General features: G+C 39.1%; 2 protein-coding genes across 3 annotated transcripts in view; one reads left to right on the top strand and one right to left on the bottom strand.

The window, feature by feature from the left end:
* Positions 1–9,770, top strand: part of LOC308391072 (testican-2) — a 55,105-nt gene extending 45,335 nt beyond the window's left edge. The window contains exons 4-10 of the mRNA XM_080873512.1: positions 895–1,003; positions 1,456–1,570; positions 2,293–2,412; positions 2,516–2,734; positions 4,924–4,986; positions 5,917–6,054; positions 7,733–9,770. Of these exons, the coding sequence (XP_080729638.1) occupies positions 895–1,003; positions 1,456–1,570; positions 2,293–2,412; positions 2,516–2,734; positions 4,924–4,986; positions 5,917–6,054; positions 7,733–7,878 (910 nt within the window). The 3' untranslated portion in view covers positions 7,879–9,770. The remainder of the gene's footprint in view (positions 1–894; positions 1,004–1,455; positions 1,571–2,292; positions 2,413–2,515; positions 2,735–4,923; positions 4,987–5,916; positions 6,055–7,732) is intronic.
* Positions 9,771–11,104: 1,334 nt separating this feature from the next.
* On the bottom strand, positions 11,105–17,590 carry sar1aa (secretion associated, Ras related GTPase 1Aa). 2 transcript variants are annotated; one of them, XM_080873088.1, is made up of 7 exons: positions 17,517–17,590; positions 16,062–16,134; positions 15,211–15,330; positions 14,541–14,606; positions 13,460–13,563; positions 13,223–13,354; positions 11,108–13,129 (listed from the first exon to the last, which is right to left on the bottom strand). In XM_080873088.1, exons 2-7 carry the CDS (start codon positions 16,117–16,119, stop codon positions 13,013–13,015), a joined length of 597 nt encoding a protein of 198 aa, XP_080729214.1. In that variant the 5' UTR covers positions 16,120–16,134; positions 17,517–17,590; the 3' UTR covers positions 11,108–13,012. The 2 variants fall into 2 exon arrangements, with proteins under 2 accessions (XP_080729215.1, XP_080729214.1); XM_080873089.1 differs by lacking the exon at positions 17,517–17,590 and having other exon boundaries at positions 11,105–13,129; positions 14,541–14,628.
* Positions 17,591–18,927: the final 1,337 nt, after the last annotated feature.

Genomic DNA, 18,927 nt, shown 5'->3' with positions numbered 1-18,927 from the left:
GAGTTTAAAGCTACTTAACTTTTAGTTTAGCTGTAATTATATGATAGATAAAGTATCATACAGTAGAGGCTGACTAACTTATTGGCCACTACTGCCTCTTTGCTGATCTTTTTTATATGCATTTGTAGCAGCCGATAAATCAGAAGAAGAAACACCCTTCAACCTTGTTATGAGTTTGCCCACCAGGGGGCACTCTTGTTATAAAGCCACAAATACAACAACCAGCTGGTCCCAGCAGTCCAGTAGAGGATAAATGAGTAAATAAATAACCAGACTTAAAACATTTAAAAAAAAAATCTGTTTATATTTTGTGTGTCTGAAAGAAAAGTATTGGCTACTATATAGAAATATTGGATTTTAAACAGACATCTGGAATTCACCTCAAAACTGCTAGTCTTCGGTGATAGTTTATGATTGACTAAAAAGCGAATAGCTGTGAAAGTAATGGCATCAGCTTCAGCTGTAAGATTTTCTAAGAGCAACATGGCAGTCAAACAATCCAGAATTGGAACCGAGAGAATTGCCCCAGATCACTACTTCCAGAGTGAGGGAAAAGACTTTTTAATGCCTTACTTTTGGACAAACATGAAGATGTTTCTTTTATCTGATGTGCTTGCTGATTCTGTGTATGTGCATTTTTATGTCCTGACCAATGAAATTAAAGTAGATTTAGATAATGCTTTATAATATCTGCCCCAAAAAGTGCTCAGATTTGTTTCAAGATGGTGAGATTTCTAGAAAGACTTTAATTTGATCCTCAGAATGTTAGCGTGCCATGCTAACATTTAGCTCCAACTACTCGGTTAGTGAGCTGTGGCTACTCCCAACTTGTGTTCTTAGAGTCAGAAATGGACGGATACCTCTGATATATTATTTTTTTGCGTTGGATTTCAGAGGCAAACAGTCAGGGCAGATGGAGGTGCACGAAGGCAGCTGCAAGCCTTGTCCTGTGGCAGCCTCCTCACCTGTGTGTGGCTCTGATGGACATAACTACGCTTCAGAGGTAAAAGCACCCACTCAACATAATTGCTTTATTTGTTTTTGATTTATTACCAAAAACACGTGACATCATTTTAAATAATGAGATGAGGCCAGTCAAGCGCTGTTTCCTGCTACACTGACATATACGTGGGTGAAGCAGGGCAGCACAATTCATCACTGTTAGCAGGAGGATGAGTGCAAAGGCACAATGTGGCCAAGTGATTAATGACTGACGTCGCTTTGAGCGCATCACTGTATACTGGCCAGTGCCAGGAAACTTTATTGATTTATGTATAGTTTTTAATTTTGACCTTGCATGAGAAGACAGCAAAAAAATGACAACTCAATTTTGCTGTGTTTCTCTAAGTGCAGTGTCTCATCTGAATGACCAATCTCTTTTCCTGCGGTCACCCCCATAAATATTTTAACTGCATCCTCCTCTCTCGCTCTGTCTGTCTGTTTCTCTCCTTACAGTGCAAGCTGGAGCAGCAGGCTTGCCTCACAGGCAAAGACCTGAGCGTCATGTGCTCCGGATTTTGCCCTTGCTCCACAGCCTCCGTTTCCATAACGAATGCTGACACAAAGCACGGCAAGTGTCTTTTCTTCACTTCCTTCGTGTTTGTGCATTTCAATTTTGGGAGCCAGCATCATCGCTGTCAATCTTCGTGAGTCAATAATTCAAAAAAGGAAAGTTATGATGCACTGTTGGCCACACACGCATTCTTCTTTATGGATAGGCCTCGCAGAACAGCTCAGCCCGATGCTTGCTCAATATTTGGCATCAATACTCACCAATTTCAGAGATTACTGTTAGCTGAAATCCCCCCCCCCCAACCCTGTGGTTAAACTGGTCTTTCAATCATGTACTAATTAATTATTTAGAGTGTACACTATCTATGATTGCAGCCAAACAGTATTGATTGTCTAGATTCTTGAGCATGTGAAAATGCCGATTGATCCATCGAATGAAATGTTACTCCTGCTTTTCGTCTGTAGTCTTGAGTGAGTGCTTAGCTACTGAGAGTGGATTTCTGTTGGATAGCAGCAATTTGCGGCCACAGAGTTAATTGCGAAATAATGTTTTCTTTGATTAGCACATCACGCACTTAAATAAATCACAGTGTGAAAATCCAGCTGTACAGCTCAACAACCACTCTACTGTGAGGAAAATCTGTCCCTTTAGTTCTGTTCACTGTAGGGGCATTATAAAGCAGTACTGAGTCTGTGCTTGCCTTTAGGGAAAGTGACTCAGGTTGCTGTTAAGTGTCTGCCAGGATTTTGAATGTAGGAATTTCCTTTTTCCTCCTTCAGAGAGCTGCACTGGGCAGGACCTGGCAGACCTGGGTGACCGTCTGAGAGACTGGTTCCAACTCCTTCATGGAAATGCGAAGCAGAACAACTCTGGCAAGCCTGGAGCTGGCACCGCTTCAGGTTAGAAACGCACGAAACAGCTTTATTCTCTGCATCCTCCAAACTTACGACTCAATTGTGCAGACAGAAAGAAATCAAAGTAAAATGCTTTAATAACCAACAGCACTGGACAAGAGCCTGGTGGCCAGCTGCAAGGACTCCATCGGCTGGATGTTCTCGAAGCTGGACACCAACAACGATCTGTATCTTGACCACGCTGAGCTGGCGGCTATTAACCTGGACAAGTATGAGGTCTGCATCCGACCCTTCTTCAACTCCTGTGACAGCTACAAGGATGGGAAGGTCTCTACAGCAGAGTGGTGCCTCTGCTTCTGGAGAGAAAGTGAGCGGATTGATTTTCTCTGAAGAAGCACAGAGAGCGGAGTCTATTTTGGGTCAAAGCTCTAAACGGGTGAAATAAAAGCTAGGTTAATCAAAGGAAACACTGGGTATGCACTGAAGTGATGAAACGGGCTGCTCATGAATGCTATGAAGTGTGATACACAAAATCTGTTAAAAAACAGCATGATATTCTAAGTCAAGGATTAAGGATTAACACATTGAAATGTGGCCACATATTGGAAGGTGGTAAAATAAATGTATCATCAATCTGTGACATTGGGCGAGAGGTGGCATACACCGTGAACAGGTTTCTAGTTCATCACTGTGCCAACAGAGGAAAAGAGTCATTCACACTCACATCCACACTCATGGCCAACATTATTCTGGGAAATACTCTACAGAGTGTTCTGCTAAAAACAGACACACTTAGCATGTTGTAGTGGGGGAAAGCAAAGAGCTTTTCTTAATCCAGAGTTTGAATATTTTTGCACTTAAAAAACAATAACATTTAACATGGTGTTCTTTAACTTCATCTACATACTTTAAAGCACAAGGTCCTCTTCACTTTAGACTTTGTCAGTTTATAAGATGTGTTTGAATCTGTTTATTCATCACTAAACTGTAGACGGATCTAAGAAAACAAAACTCCCCATCATGATTGGCATATCTCCTGCTGTCCAATTTGGGACTGTTTTTGTCATGTGGTGTTTCTGTCTTTGACCAATTGAAGGTAATTCTTCATGCCTCCCTAAAGCTTGCCCACAAATGAGTTTTGTCTCTCTACCTTGTTAAAGAAAATGTATTCCTCACTTGGTTTAACCTCAAAACCCTTCTTTAGCTGTCAGTATCTCTCACTGCTGGTCACTACCATAAAATACAGACTGTATCTAAAAGATAGACATCTGTATTTTCTTTAATTGGCCAGCAGGGGGTGAGTCGTGTTGTTGTAAAAAGATCTGATTTTATTCTCTACAGGGTTCATGGGAATGAACCCTCAATTAATCATTTCAAGCCTTACTGAATACATCATTATGTTTATTTCCCATATGGAAAAGAAATAGTAAAAACTTATATGATTTACTCATGAAAGTGGCCACTTTCTCATTACTTTCATATATTGTTTTAGTAAGTATCCAAAACATACAAGTTTCATTTATGTAATTTTTCAAGGGATCTTATATCTGTTTTCACTCTTATATGCTTTTCATACAAGTTTCACACAAGACAGATACAAACTTTATAAGATTTATATATATCTTTTCCATATGGGTTTGTAAAGTACAATCTTCTTTATACTACAGTAGTAATTAATAACACATAGATATTATTTATAGAGCTGGACAAGGTTTTTTTTAACTATTTCTGTTTAGTCACAAACAGTCTGTACTGGTTTTGAGCCATTGCGCTCTGATCAGTAAGGTTTAATGAACATGTAATCACAGTAGACTCAATTAACGTGGAAAAACGGAGACATTTTTGTTAAAATTCCACTTATTAATATAAGTAAATATGCATTAATTTTCTTGCCTGGCCAGCTTGAGGTCAAACTGGGTTAAAAGAGTTTGACATTAATGAGGTGGTGTGCTCAGAAAATTTTTCGGAGCTTGAGGATCTTCATAGATGCTATCTCACACATAACCTTACCTTCAGCTACCCACACGTGCCCCATCTGACCTTTACTAAGCAACAGGATTTTTCTGGGACTACACTCATTTGCAGGCTGATTGACCCATCGATCAAGTGTTTAACCTGCAATATATTACTCTTTAAGCTGTTTTTTAAAAGCACAGCACATTTATATATTTTCTCCTTGCGGTGTGACTTGATAATAGAGTAAAGAAGATCTAATAATGCACCTAGTTTTGTGCAAACACAAGAGCAACTCTGTGAAGAAGTACAGAGAAAGGTTTATCAGATTGGGGGTCAATACAAAGTGTCTTCTTCTTTGTTTCCATTTCTGTCTGTTCTTGAGGTTCAGCTTGCTTTCTTGTCACTCTTGGGCTACATCCATATGTTCTTTCAGGCAAGTTCTTGACAATCGATCATCCTCAAGGGAATGAAATATAAGACTTCTTACGCAAATCAATATGGACAAAAAGTGTAATTATGAAGAGCATTGATTCAGATAAAGTTTAGGCAGAATACTTTTAGGTATTGTCTGTCATCACTTTTCTCATTTGATTCTCACAGAGCCGCCATGCCTTGCTGAGCTGGAGCGGATCCAAGTGCAGGAGGCAGCCAAAAAGAAGCCGGGTAAATACATTTTTCATTACAATACTGTGCTGTTAAATATATATTTGAAGGTTTTTAACCACTACGCTTGCATAGGAACATATGTTGAGCAGGATCTTGTTGCTCTTTTAACTCAGATCCTTTCAAAGACATACAGCTCAGCCATCAAGCTGGTGTGTGCCCTCAGATTGGCTTTGAGTCTCTTGGTGAACTTATGTAACAAAGCACTGGAAGCAGCAGGCAAGAAGCTGTAGAAGGCTCATTAAAGAGACCACAAGCACACGGCTAGGATTAGGCCCTATTCAGGCTGGGGGGGGGGGGGGATTAGGGGGCAGCACTTGGCTTTGGGAGAGAGCAAGGCTGACACAGAGCAAGGCCGTCTGGCCCAGCAAGAAACACCACGACACAGGCTCTACATACTGCGTGCTCAACATACTGTACAACACAGCGGCTTTTCTTTCTTCAGCTCCAGACCTAGAGATTGGTTCTCCAATCCCTGAAGCCCACTCGTCTTACTTATTGTGATTGGGTTTTTTTTTCACAGAATTGGGGTGGGGAGGGTTGGAGCTTGTTAGAGAGCTTTGCTTTGGGTTTGACAAGTGTCCTGAGGGATGCTGAAACAGTGGAGCTCTGTCACAGAGGCTGTCACTATATTTTTATATGCCACTCTGGCAATAGAAGGAAACACACCACATCACCAAATCGTATCCACCAAACATATGTGTGTTTGTGTAAAACAAACAGGGAAAGTTTTCACTGTCTCCATGGCATTCTCTGCCAAAAAGCTGCCTCTCTATCCTAACTGATGGTCTTATCACAGGTTCACTAAAGCGTGCTGGCATTCTCGTTTGCTGCACTCATTTCCAGCATCAGTATCAGGCAGCTGTGTGTGTGCTCAGGGTATCAATATTCAAGAAATGGCTGCGTGTTTGTATGTGTGGGTCTTTGCAGGGATGTACATTCCCAGCTGCGATGAGGACGGCTACTACAGGAAAGTGCAGTGCGACCAGAGCCGAGGGGAGTGCTGGTGCGCGGACCAGCACGGTGGAGAGATGATGGGCACCAGAATCCATGGCAACCCCAACTGTGGTAAGAGGATGGCAAACAAATACTTTCAATCTCCATCTCTTGAAGTCGTGTTTTGTTTAAATCCTTAAAGTTAGGTACTTATCGCAAGTAAGATGATTTTAGGCAGTTTCTAATGAAAATCAGCTTTATTCAAATAGATTTCTCAAGCCATTTTTATTTTATCTCTTTTTATTATTGGTAAACTTGAAATTTCACTTTTCATATTTAAGATTAGACAGGTTGTAATTTTCTCCTTACATTTCTATAGTTTTCCATTTGTTTTTACACGCTCTGAGCTCTCACTTGCAAACTTGAGAAGTTTTTACATTTTCTGCAGTGCAGGAATTAATTGCTTCGCTCATTCAATCCCTTTGTGGATTTTAGAGTCAGAAGAGCTGTACCAAATTATTAGTTTTGTGTCAGAGGAAGAAAAATAGTATCCAAGATACAGTCAGTACTGCTTGTTTTGTTTGATCAAAAGTCAAAATCCAAACAAAATCAGCTACCGACAAGAAAACAGGCAATTCAGCACTAATGGAAAACAGCTCTTCCTGCAGAAAAATACAGGTCAATTGGCTGGACCAGAACACTGTCCAGAGTATTAGAACAAATCTCTTGGATAGGTTTGATAAGAAAAATAAAGAAAATGCAGATTTATGTGTACTGAACCAAAGATACAACAGTTTCTGCTTGACGCATGAAAAAGTTTGGACAGGCGAATTGTTTATCACTACACTATCTTATAAGGGTCATGTATCACTGGTATTCAATCTATTAACAACAAATATGGTAGGAGCATATTTGAATCCTGGCAGGCGGGGGTGTTCATCAGTTCTTTTTATTGAGTGAAAATATGATATATATGCATTGTATGGAGAGTCTTATTTACCATCTTAATCATGCCGTAGTAAAAGAGTGGAGTGATTTCTGCTGCAACTGAGGACTAGAAGCAACATTTTCTCTCATTCTATTTGGCAGACCAAGCAGTGACTAAAATATGGCATTTGGGCCAGATCATCAGGACTGAGCTCTATGATGGTGATTCTGTGTAGCTCCAGTGTTGTACGCAGAAGCAAATGTGCTTTCAAACTTGTTTTGCATGTCTACAGATGATTTTTTTTATCTTTCCCCTACTCCAGATTATACTGATTATTTGTTATGCTTTTAAAGTAAAACACAATAAGCCAATAAGATAGACAGGTGCACTCCAAACATTTATGACTGGTTATTTATGTGGCAATTAATAGATTCTAAAACTATAGCTAAAATGGTTTTAACTAAGCCTACAGTAAGGCCTTGAATATAATTTCCATATACATGAGTCCACTAGGTTCTGCTTTGGTCTGAGTGATGTTTCATCATCAGATGGAGAGCTTTAGTGTCCTTGATGTGTCTGCATGCTTGCCAATTTTCTGTGATCATGCAGACTTACCCAGAGAGACTTTACATTACAATGCACCAATTGTGAATATGCCCCAGGCGGCAGACTTCAGAGACATATAACAGGAATGACTACTCGGCCATCAAGTCTCCAGCTGTCTGTGTTCGTGTATGCAAGAGAGTAAAAATCAAAGCTTTAGTGACATAAAATATTGTTCTTATTTCAGGAAATAAGTCCTGTTTGTGTTGTCGTGTCTGTGTGGTTCTTGTTTTTTTAATTTCTTTCTGAAATTAAGTTGATCTGATCCACTTTTTACAGATGAAGTGATGGGATATTCTGGAGATTTTGGAAGTGGAGTGGGATGGGAAGATGAGGAGGAGAAGGAGGCGGAGGACAACGGGGAGGAGGCAGAAGAGGAGGAAGAGGAGGAAGGTGAGGCAGATGATGGAGGATACATCTGGTAGAACTGTGTGACCCCTATATGGAGAGCATGGCTGCTGGCCTGAAAATCTACAGAGACGGCTCTCTCCTAAAAGCTAAAATTTATGGGGTTCGTGCTCGGGAGGTACGGGATTGTCCTGGTGGGATGTGTAGTGCTTGGCAGGTCCAGTGATGAAACGATGACCAGTTTTTTTTTTGTCTTAGATATGTGTAATTGCTTCATTCTATTCTCTGTTTTTTGAGCAACAGAGCTTTTTTGGTTTGTTTTGCTGTCCTGAAAACCAGGACCCACTGACTACTGCACCATTGGTAGCTGAAGTCCATCAGAATTCCTATCTTGTTCAAGCGCCATCTATGCATATAGAGATTACCAGTAATTTTGTATTGTGTAAACTGTTGCTTGAGTATTAGAGTTGTTGTCCCACTGGAATGACTAGAGATCATTAAACAAACAGTTTGACATTTTGGGAAATAAGCTTATTTATGGGTTTTTTTGCAGAGGTTAGATGAGAAGCTCATTATCACAGGAATAAAGACCAGGGGAAGACAGTTGCTTTGATCTTTCTGTATAGAAAAAGAAACAGCCAAACATTTAACATTCATCCTAATAGCCTAGCAGGGAGCTGGACTCAATCCCAGCCATCTAAAGGGGTCTCCAGTACATCACAAGACCAAAAAAGTTAACATTTATATCAAGTTTGTTTGAACCTTATTTTAAAAAGCGCTAGGGGAAGAAACAGTCTGACACATCTTTTTTTTTTTCCCACTTTGTCTACAAATGAAAATGTGATAATTACTTACCTTAAAAAATGCTAATGCCTGGGTCAGGATACCTTTAAAAGTAGCTACACTAGCTGATCCTGTCTGACATGAAACAATCTGACAAATGGACCAGTAGTGATCACATTAAGAGAATTATAGATCTGCTTCTCCCAGTAGCTCTACATCTGTTTTGGTTCCTTCTCACCACTCTCATGACACCATTTCCTGTCTCCGAGACACCTGAAAAGCAGGCACTACCTCCTGATCAGCACCAAACAGCAGATATACACATTTACTGTAGCAGCTGGTGATAACAGTGGAGCATTTAGCAGCTAAAGGACCAGATATTTCCCTTAGGAGTTGGTAGATCAAAATCACACAGTTACTAAAGCAGAGTAAATACTGGATTTACATTTGCCAGAAGATAGTCATGAATGTGATAAACGCTAATATTCTATCATTGGTTATGTAAATAAGTTCACTATGTCAGCTGTGCCCACAGCTTGTTTCCTCTGCCTCGGATGGCTAAACAATTTCACAGTAATTCTGATCTCCAACTTGCCTATTTAATGCTTTTTAAGTTTGCTTTCCAAAATGTCAAACTTTTCCTTTGAAGCAGCTCAGCACAATGTAGTTATGTATTTCCAAACTGATTATGTATATAAATCAAGTGAATCAACTGTGACAGAAGCTTAGAGGATTTCAGGTCACTATGGTTTCAAACTATTTTTGTGAAGGTCAAAGCAGTTTTTAAATTGTACATGTTTTACTATTTAAGTGGATGCACAGAACTATATACAGTACCTTTATTCCCAGATGGATTATTGAAAACCTTAAGAATGTACTTTAATGACCCAAACGTCACCCACAGTAGAAACCACTAGTCGCTGTCCTCTGCTGACTCTGAAATCATGTCAAAGAATGTGACACAGATATTTGTTTTCTTTGCAACTTGAAATACTGTATTTTGTGTTTCTAAAAGGAAGTGTGCATTACTTGAAGTTCTGTGTGTATACTTGAATTTACACTGTATTTTTTTTTTCTATGAAAATATTGTTGCCATGTCTTCATTCTTGCTATCGATAGGCCACACATTTGTTTGTTTTTAGTATTGCATGTTAGTAAATAAGAATTTAATTCTTGGCTGAGCACTTTACTAATAAAGGCAATGGAGCCAAGTTGTATGTTGACTTTTATTCTTACACAGTATATCACAGATTAAAATGACCACTTAGAGACGGATGTGTTAGGAATCGTAGTGACGGTGGCACCGAGTCACACGCTGTCTTTCACTATATTTGATTGTGAGTATTTTTAGATGATCCTGCAAGACATGCAAAGAAAACTGTGCTCAGGTGCCTGTGGGGAAATTACTGTATAAGATAAAGCTAAATTAACTGTCCTCATTATACTGGGAGAAAATAACCTGAAACTTAGCCTGCCACACACAGCCATTTCTGCTTATACTAAATCATGAGCTGGTTGTGTAAACATGAATAGAACTATGTTCTTATCAACTTTCCCCAAAATAGTGCATGAAACACAGAAGGCTGTCACAGCTAAGGCATGCTAAAGCTGTCAGTACATTTAATCATGTTTAACAAGGCATTGACAAAAACCAATGTCATCATGCAGCCTGGGAATATTTACAGACATATTTGGGTCCCACCTCATGCTAGAAGAACAAATTACAGCAGCTGGCTGCTAAATGAATGATAAATGTTTAAGACGGCACTGTTTGAGGTCAAACGGATTACGCAATTGGGAATGAATGGATCTGAACTTCGTTACTTAGCAATCCTGCTCAGTTAAAATCCTTGGATCAAACCACTTTGTTGTGAATAGGGTCTGACGAATCTAAATGCAAGCGTCAAACGTGCAGCGATTTCAAAGCCAGGACTAAAAAATTCAAAGTAATTTCTCAGAAAAGTGACAACCAGTGAATGGCCAAAAGAATTGAGTTAATGTGGTCACTTCTCTTGGAGAGTATTAGAAGTCTGGCAGCGCTCTGAAATAGCTGCAGTCTGCTGATATTACGGGGTGCATCACCATAATTAAGCCTGGAGATAAAAGCATTAAAGCCTTGCTACACGTCGATGAGTGAAAGGAAAATTTCCGTGATGTGCTTCGGCTGAAAAAAAAAAACCATGACTGCATCTGCTTGAGTTGCTTGGGGTATTTAATGACAGGTCTGAATCAAAAATTACTCCAAGATTACCAGCTTGGGGCTTCATTTTGGCTGATAACTTAGACACACACACAAAATGAATATTTAGGAACCATCTGTAGCAGCAGTCCCGAGTCTTGCGATTCTATCCCCATTCTTATTTTATTAGTAAAATAATGTTTTTTTAATCATTACAGTTTGGAAAGGAGGTTTATTACTTCTTGTAATAACTATATTAATAATTCTGTTTTGTAATTGTATTCCATCTGGAAAGATCAGGTTTCCCAGTGGCATTAAATTAAAAGTTAAATCCTGGCTCCAAAAATCCATATTTATAGCAATTCCACCTGAAAAAGGAATACTAGCATGTGAAAACCAGTGGAAAAAGAATCAATCAAAGAGACAGGGCCAGTTTGGTCTATAAAAAGCAGGTTTTATTACATGTCAACTGCTTATTAAGTAGATCAAACTTTCACATCGTTCTGTGTGGGTGATGTTATTTAACATGAACCTATATTCACTGATAACTGCTGAAAATATCAAATCCAGTACTATACAGTTACAAATAAGTCCTTCATAGTGTTTTTTTCAAGGGCAGTAACTGTACAAGCATTTACATCAGTATTATACATAATTTACATGTGTTCGGTAAGTGGTACACAACGCTGTTGAAAGGAAAAGCAGTTTGTTAACACGCATGCTACATTTTAGTAAACAAACGAGACTCCCTGTATGAAGTCTGTTTTTATACACATCTTTTAATCTGGGTTGTAAATATTCCTTCACATATTAATAAACCACATATCTAAACTGTAAACAAGGGCTGCTGAAAATATGGTGCAAAGATCACATGCCTCTCTTCCTGTTTTTGTACTTCATGTTTCTCGTAATGAGGATATAAATGTATACAGTGTGTTGTAAAAAATTAATTAATAAAAATCAATAAAATATTTTCATGCATCGACTAAGAAAAAAAAAACAAAAAAATGAATCAAAAGCAAACTTAAATTTCAAGTATGCTGAATAAGATCAGATTAATTTGTGTAGTTAAGCATGTAAACGTTTGCATGTGCACTCTTGTATCTTTTCAGACAGTCATAAAGTACCTGCAACACTTGAACCTGGGTAGTTATTGAATTTAATTTATATCTCAGGCTCTAGATACAATGAATGAATAAATAAATAAATAAAACCCTTTTTTCAGTCTCTTATTCAAATATTGCTGCTTTAACTTGGACTTTTTTCTATGCTTGATTCAAGTAAGACCATGAGGAAATACTGAGCAGAGAGATGAGACACTCTTTTAGTGGGTGCTGGTTAAGACGAAGATGAAAAGACTCAAAAATACATATATTCTTTCCTAGTCTGACCTATATTCTATGAGGGATGGTTTTTTTCTTACAGTCTTTGTAATATAATAAAGCAAAGGACAGCTTTTTTATCTTTCAATTCTATACTGGACGGCCCATAAATAAGTCGGTCCTCCTGTCAAATTAGCTGCCTTCAACCCAGATCTCTACGCGTACAGGTTGATTTCACAAAAACCAACAAGCCAGCTTCATTAAGATGCCGAAAGCAAGCAGCACATTAATCACAGCACACTTATCAACATGATGTCTAATTTCACTCAGTGTACGCCATCATCTTTTCATTTAACAATTTTCACCTTTCTTGATGACCAAAAATGAGATTTTTATGTTATTTTGGCTCAGCACTCAGCATTGAAGATGTTTTTTTGTTGAAGTCCCAACATCTGGGCCTGTTAATCCCAAGTCATTAGCATACATCTTTGGCTTTATGTTTTAAATGCTAAGGCTGTGCACTAACAGACAAAACGAACTAAAAAATATCTTCTGTAGTTTCTTATTTATCTACAAGAATCTGAAAATCTAAACTAGACCGTCTTAACGCAATTAGCTAGCCCCTCACGATCCCCTTGAGCCCTTCTGTTTCATCACTCGCTCACTACTAAATTCCAAGATAAACACAGAAGTAATGCAACACTGAACCGTGCATTACTGCATAATGCATGGCTGTAATCTGGTATAACGCAACCTAATTTATATTTCATGCAACTCAATTGTCTCTCAAATTAATAACACATTTAGGACAGTTCATGTGGATTTAGGAATTAAAATATTCTTAGTAGTAAGACCTGAAATTTGGATGGGCTGACACTCACTAAGGATCAAACTTCTACATCCTTTTTGGTTAAGCTCATCTCTTTGTCAGTCGATATACTGTGATAACCATCTGAAACCTTCCCCATAGCCTTGTTTTTTCAACACGCTGCACATGAAAATCTCCAGGGGTCGAGCATTCAGCTCCTTCAGCAACACATTTCCCTGTCAGTTACAACAAGGATCAATTAGAATGACGATCATATGTGCTCCTGCATATTTCTGTGAATTAAGAAAGAATCCTCAAGACATGCCTACCTTCCCGGTAACTTGGCCATCAAGAGCAAAAGCTCCTCTAAGTCCTCCTTCGCTGATAGCTTCGGGGCGGTCAATTTTATTACCTAACACCAACACTGGTACATTGACTATGGTCTCATCTGCAAGGAGAGCCTAGAAAAAATAAAAGAGAGACAAACTAACCAGCAATCCATTGCTAACACACAAAAACAGTCCTGTGTGGTGGAAACCGTTTGTAACAGCAATGTTTAACCTTACATCAAGTTCAGTCTTGGATTCTGTGAGTCTGTCATGATCTGCACAGTCTACAAGAAAGACGACTCCATTCACAGCTGGCAGGTAGTTCTTCCAAACTCTTCGTGCTATAAAGAAGGGAAAACGGCTGTGAATTAGCTGCGATTGCAACAACTCAACATGAGTCTCTGAAATGCAGCAGTCTAACTATAAACCTTTGAAAATATAATTATGTCCTTTCTCCTGTAGAGAAGCGGTAGTTTACACATCCTCACATCTAAATACACACAAATACAGATTAACTATTTTCAGCTAATATGGCTAATTACGCCTCAAGTCAAGTTTAAGCTGCTTGCCACTAATAGCACTGATAAACAGTGTTACTTATCTAATTTTAAAGTCTAATTAGACAGCAATGGACAGATGTGGAAATAGCATTTTAATTTGACTGTACAAATCAAATATGGGTTTTGTCTTACCAACGGATTTAGATCATTTGGATAATGATTTTCAAATGAAACTATAGAGGGTTAGTTTTCTCTATCTTTATTTTTAATAGCACTGGTACAAATTCTAATTACAATACATCCTGCCTTTAGATTTTCTGTTGACATGCGTACAATGAATCAGATCACTCAGCATTCAAGCGTGAATGCATGCGCTAAAAATATCAAATTGAAGAAAAACAACAGATCAGTGTGACGGGGGTCTACAGAGACATCATGTGGCAGCCATGTGCACTGATTTGTCAACCTGTCAGTTTGGTTATACATGTTTCTGATGACAGGAGGTGCTACCGTTGAAGATAACATAGGCAGCAGTCACTAATCTTCAACTTTTCAACTTACAATAGTAGAAGTGTATTTTGTGATCTAGTAAACCCGTTTCCTCTCCTTTCTGTATTTAATAAACATTAAAACCAAATGAATGGGGCGATGTGAACACATATGCTAAAGGTTTGAGAATCAATCAGATGCTCTAAGCCCACAGAAATGTAGTGTTGTTGCTATCCTGTGCTAAATAACTTAAATAAATAACACAAACAAAATAGATACAAAAAATTCAATAGCATCTCACTGCCAGCAAAAATGGAAATAGATCTCACCTTGTACGTGTCCTCCGAGATCAAACGTAGTAAATGTCATGCCACCGATTGTTAGCTCTTCAGAAGCTTTGTGTGAAAGAAAATACACCTGAGATGTTTTCGCACATGAGAAAATTTGAGATGCACAGACAGAGGAATGTCAATGACATGCAGAGACCTGCACTGCTAAAAGATGATGTTAGACTAATCGCAACTTTGAGGCCACAAATTAAAGGAGCCCCAATGATGGTGACATACAGCAGGGTGGGAAGACTGCCAGCTATAAAGTAATAGGCGGGGTCACTTTATGCAAAGATAAGGCTTAAAGGTGTCAATCGCTTAACTAATAAAGACAATTTTTTACTATTACACAACACATAAGACAGTCTATATGACAGGTGACACCTTTATAAGAGAATGTATAAAAGTAATAAAGTATATGTTGAGGAACACTACAGTACACTATCAACACTTTAATGAAATACTTGCATCTTAAAAATAAATCAGCCATTATCTATTTACCATATAATAACTGTATAAGCAGCACAATAACAAGGCCAATATCACATGGTTTTAGGAGCATGGTATTTTTAGAAGACAGCGCGATCACAACCTGTGGCCTAATATAAAGAAAAATCCAAAACCTGGAAAAACAGCACATGGGTAATATGCACTCTGAGTATCCCCTTACTTGGATGCAGTGTTGGAACGTGCTGCCCAAGCCTGTCATCTTTCAGCATGTGTAGGAGCGTTGTTTTACCGGCATTGTCCAGGCCCAGGAAAACTAGCTTCCCACTCTTTTTGTAAAGACCTGAAAGGATTCAGAAGAATTCTTATTTTATTCCACTTCACGCTGCGCTGCAGCTCTATCACCTCTGAGTTTGCTGGTCTGCTGACCTCAGAGAATGAGACGGGACATGTGGGTGAAACAGCTCAGACAAGAGCACGACCATTAAGGGACTTAAAAACAAATAAAAGGATCTTAAAAAAATCGAGCGGCTACATTTTGCACCAGCTGGAGGCGAACAATTGGAGGCCTGGCTAATTTAAATAAAAAGTATATTATAGTTATTAAAATGTGATGTTTAAAAAAGCATGTATTACTGTTTCAAGGTTGCACAAAGTTGACAGAAGAGGCTTGATTTTTGACAGCAGCCTCAAATGTAAAAAGCAGGATTTTACCACCGTGTTTACGTGAGAATGGAGCTGTACAGTAGGATCCATTTTCCGACCTGAATTTGTGATTATAGTGCTGTGGTGAGTTTTTAACCCAGACTGGAACACTTAAAGAATTGCATGCCCATGTTTGTAAGGATTTGATTTCCAAAGCTATCTATATGTTGAAAATCTTGCTACTATAGGCAGTTTATATAAGCTTCAACCAGATTGATTAACTGGTGTAGGAGAAGTTAGGGAACAGACATATATGCATATGCTGTGATCATTATAGTAACATGTCAGTGCCTGAACAAAATGCACCAAGCTTAGGATGGGAGTACTTAGAATGGGGTACATCATTTCAGAGCAGCACACAGTACTCACCTAAGAACTGTAAAATACTACTAAACCCCCTGTAGATCCAGTCAAATAAAAATGACATCCTGACAGCGTGCACCTAAAACAAGAAACAAAGCAGTTTACTAGACAAATTAAAATATGAAAAGCATAGAGATGCCAGCATTATGATGCAATGTTTACATATTTTCTTAAGAGCATAGTGGGTTTGATTTGTTTATCCACAGTGGACTGGAGACTCCAAGCTTATCGATTTCTTTTAGCAACGTTTCCACATAGCAGAGAAATGATGTACAACTAATGCTAGTGGAGCGGTTATAAGGGAGTCTATAAGGATTCTGACCTACACAGAATCAATAATGGCATCAAATAAATTTTATAAACATACATCAACATTTATGTAAGTAACTCCCAATACAATGTTTAAGCAAAGTAGTATTTATTGCAGGATTTCTGATTTGCAAAGAAACATATCTTTCTAACAGATGCCATTTTGGCTGGTCAAACTGAGTCATCATACCTAAAATTGGGCAAGTAATAATGTCTGTAAGAGCCATGCCAAAAAGTGATTGTCTGCCAAGTCTAATATCTTTGCTTATATTGGTAGTGAACAGGATTTACAAAGGAAATATATATCAAATAAAGAAATTTTGCAAGTGTCTTTATGACTTTGAGTTATTATACCTATTCTGTGTTCTACACTGTGCTCAATCCAGACCTTTTTGGCCACTTAAAAGATCCGTATACAACTGTTTTTGTTAGCATTTTAGCAATTTATGCTGTCCTCTTGTTCAAATTGTCCTTGAAAAATACTTTTTTATGTCAATTAGAATTTTTACCTGGATAAATAAAAAAAATCATATAAAGTGACTTTGCCAAAAGCTGATTGCAGCTTCTACCATGTGACAGGAATTTTTCTGGTTCAAAATTACTTGATATCATTCATTAGAGATATGTTTAACCATTATTATAGGTTAACAAGTCACTTACAACAGCTAATCCCTTTTCGGCACTGGTCGAAATGAGTCTACAGCTCATAACATGAGGCATCGATAGGGTTTTTTCATATCTGTGACATAACAAACTGTTATCTCCTTCACCCACAGGTGTAGCAAGGCAACTAGCAGCGATGCTACCCATCTGTACCTAATGAAATATTTACAAAGACTAATTGTTAGATCTGACTTAATGTTTCCCCATGAAACGAAAGCAGAAACAGTGGTGCAGTTTTAAAGGACACCGCAGTATTTAGCTTCCTGCTTCGGCAAGTCTTGTGAAAGATTACCCTGGTCAGCTAGTTAGCATTGACATTGTTAGCCCCGGCTCTTTCTAGAATCTGACCACAAGTGGGTCAAGACACTGTTTAAGAAACGAAAAACCGCGAGTGAAACCCAACATAAGAGACAGCAACACCAGAACAGGCTGTTTCCCATTGACTTGTTAAATAAAAACGACAGTACTCTCTGAGTTTAGCTCGCTTACCTGCAGCACTGACAAGCTGACAGTTCTCGGTAGTATCGCTGGTCTCCTTGGAAACAGTCAATCAGGGGCCTCCTCTTCTTCCTCGTGCTTTAGAGTTTATCGCATGACTTGCATTGGTGCCCCCTCCCGTCGACCAGACGCAACCGATGCTGCAAAATCAGAATCAGAATCAGAATCAGAATACTTTATTGATCCCTGGGGGAAATTATTTTTTGTTACAGTGCTCCATTTTAAACGAACATTAAGACAAGACAGACAATACGCTAACTAAGAATAGTACAATATATACATATATATACATACATACATACATACATACATAAGTCACTTATAAATAAATATTTGGAAAAGAAACATGTGTAGTTGTAGCAGCAAACAGTGTGTTAAGTGGATGCGTTGTACAGGGAGATGGCCACAGGCAGGAATGATTTCCTGTGTCGTTCAGTGGTGCTTTTCGGTAATCTCAGTCTCTCACTGAACGAGCTCCTGTGACTGACCAACATGTCATGGAGTGGGTGGGAGGTGTTATCCAACATTGTCTTTATCTTGGACAGCATCCGCCTCTCCGACACCACCTTGAGGGAGTCCAGCTCCATCCCCACAACATTGCTGGCCTTACGGATCAGTTTATTAAGTCTGTTGGCATCTGCGACCCTCAGCCTGCTCCCCCAGCATGCAACAGCATAGAGGATCGCACTGGCCACAACAGACTCATAGAAAATCCTCAGCATTTTCTGGCAGATGTTGAAGGACCTCAGTCGCCTCAAAAAATAGAGACGACTCTGGCCCTTCCTGTAAAGTGCTGTGGTGTTTTTAGCCCAGTCCAGTTTATTGTCAATGTGTACTCCAAGGTATTTATAGTCCTCCACAATGTCAACACTGACCCCCTGGATTGAAACAGGGGTCAAGTGTTTCCTGGTCTTCCTGAAGTCCACGATCAGTTCCTTGGTCTTTGCCACGTTGAGCTGCAGATGATTCTGCTCACACCACGTGACAAAGGAGTCGACCACAGCCCGGTACTCTGTCTCATCATCCCTGCTGATGCATCCAACCACCGCAGAGTCATCAGAAAACTTCTGAAGATGGCAGGTCTCTGTGCAGTGGCTGAAGTCTGTGGTGTAGAGGGTGAAGAGGAAGGGGGAGAGGACAGTCCCCTGTGGTGCCCCTGTGTTGCTAATCACCTTGTCAGACACACACTGTGGGAGACGTACATATTGTGGTCTTCCTGTCAGGTAATCAACAATCCAGGACACCAGAGAAGCATCCACCTGCATCGCTGCTAACTTATCACCCAGGAGGGTCGGCCTGATGGTGTTGAAAGCAAAATGTGCTATTAATGTGTCCTGCGCTGTGAAAAGGTTACTATTCTTAAAATTTCAGAAGTTTTTGTCAGTACTTTCACTTTGTTCTG

The sequence above is a fragment of the Rhamphochromis sp. 'chilingali' genome, assembly GCF_963969265.1.
Source record: "Rhamphochromis sp. 'chilingali' genome assembly, chromosome: 22".
NCBI lineage: Eukaryota > Metazoa > Chordata > Actinopteri > Cichliformes > Cichlidae > Rhamphochromis > Rhamphochromis sp. 'chilingali'.
The sequence above is the reverse complement of the archived record's forward strand: the minus strand, read 5'-3'. Positions and strand labels throughout refer to the sequence as shown.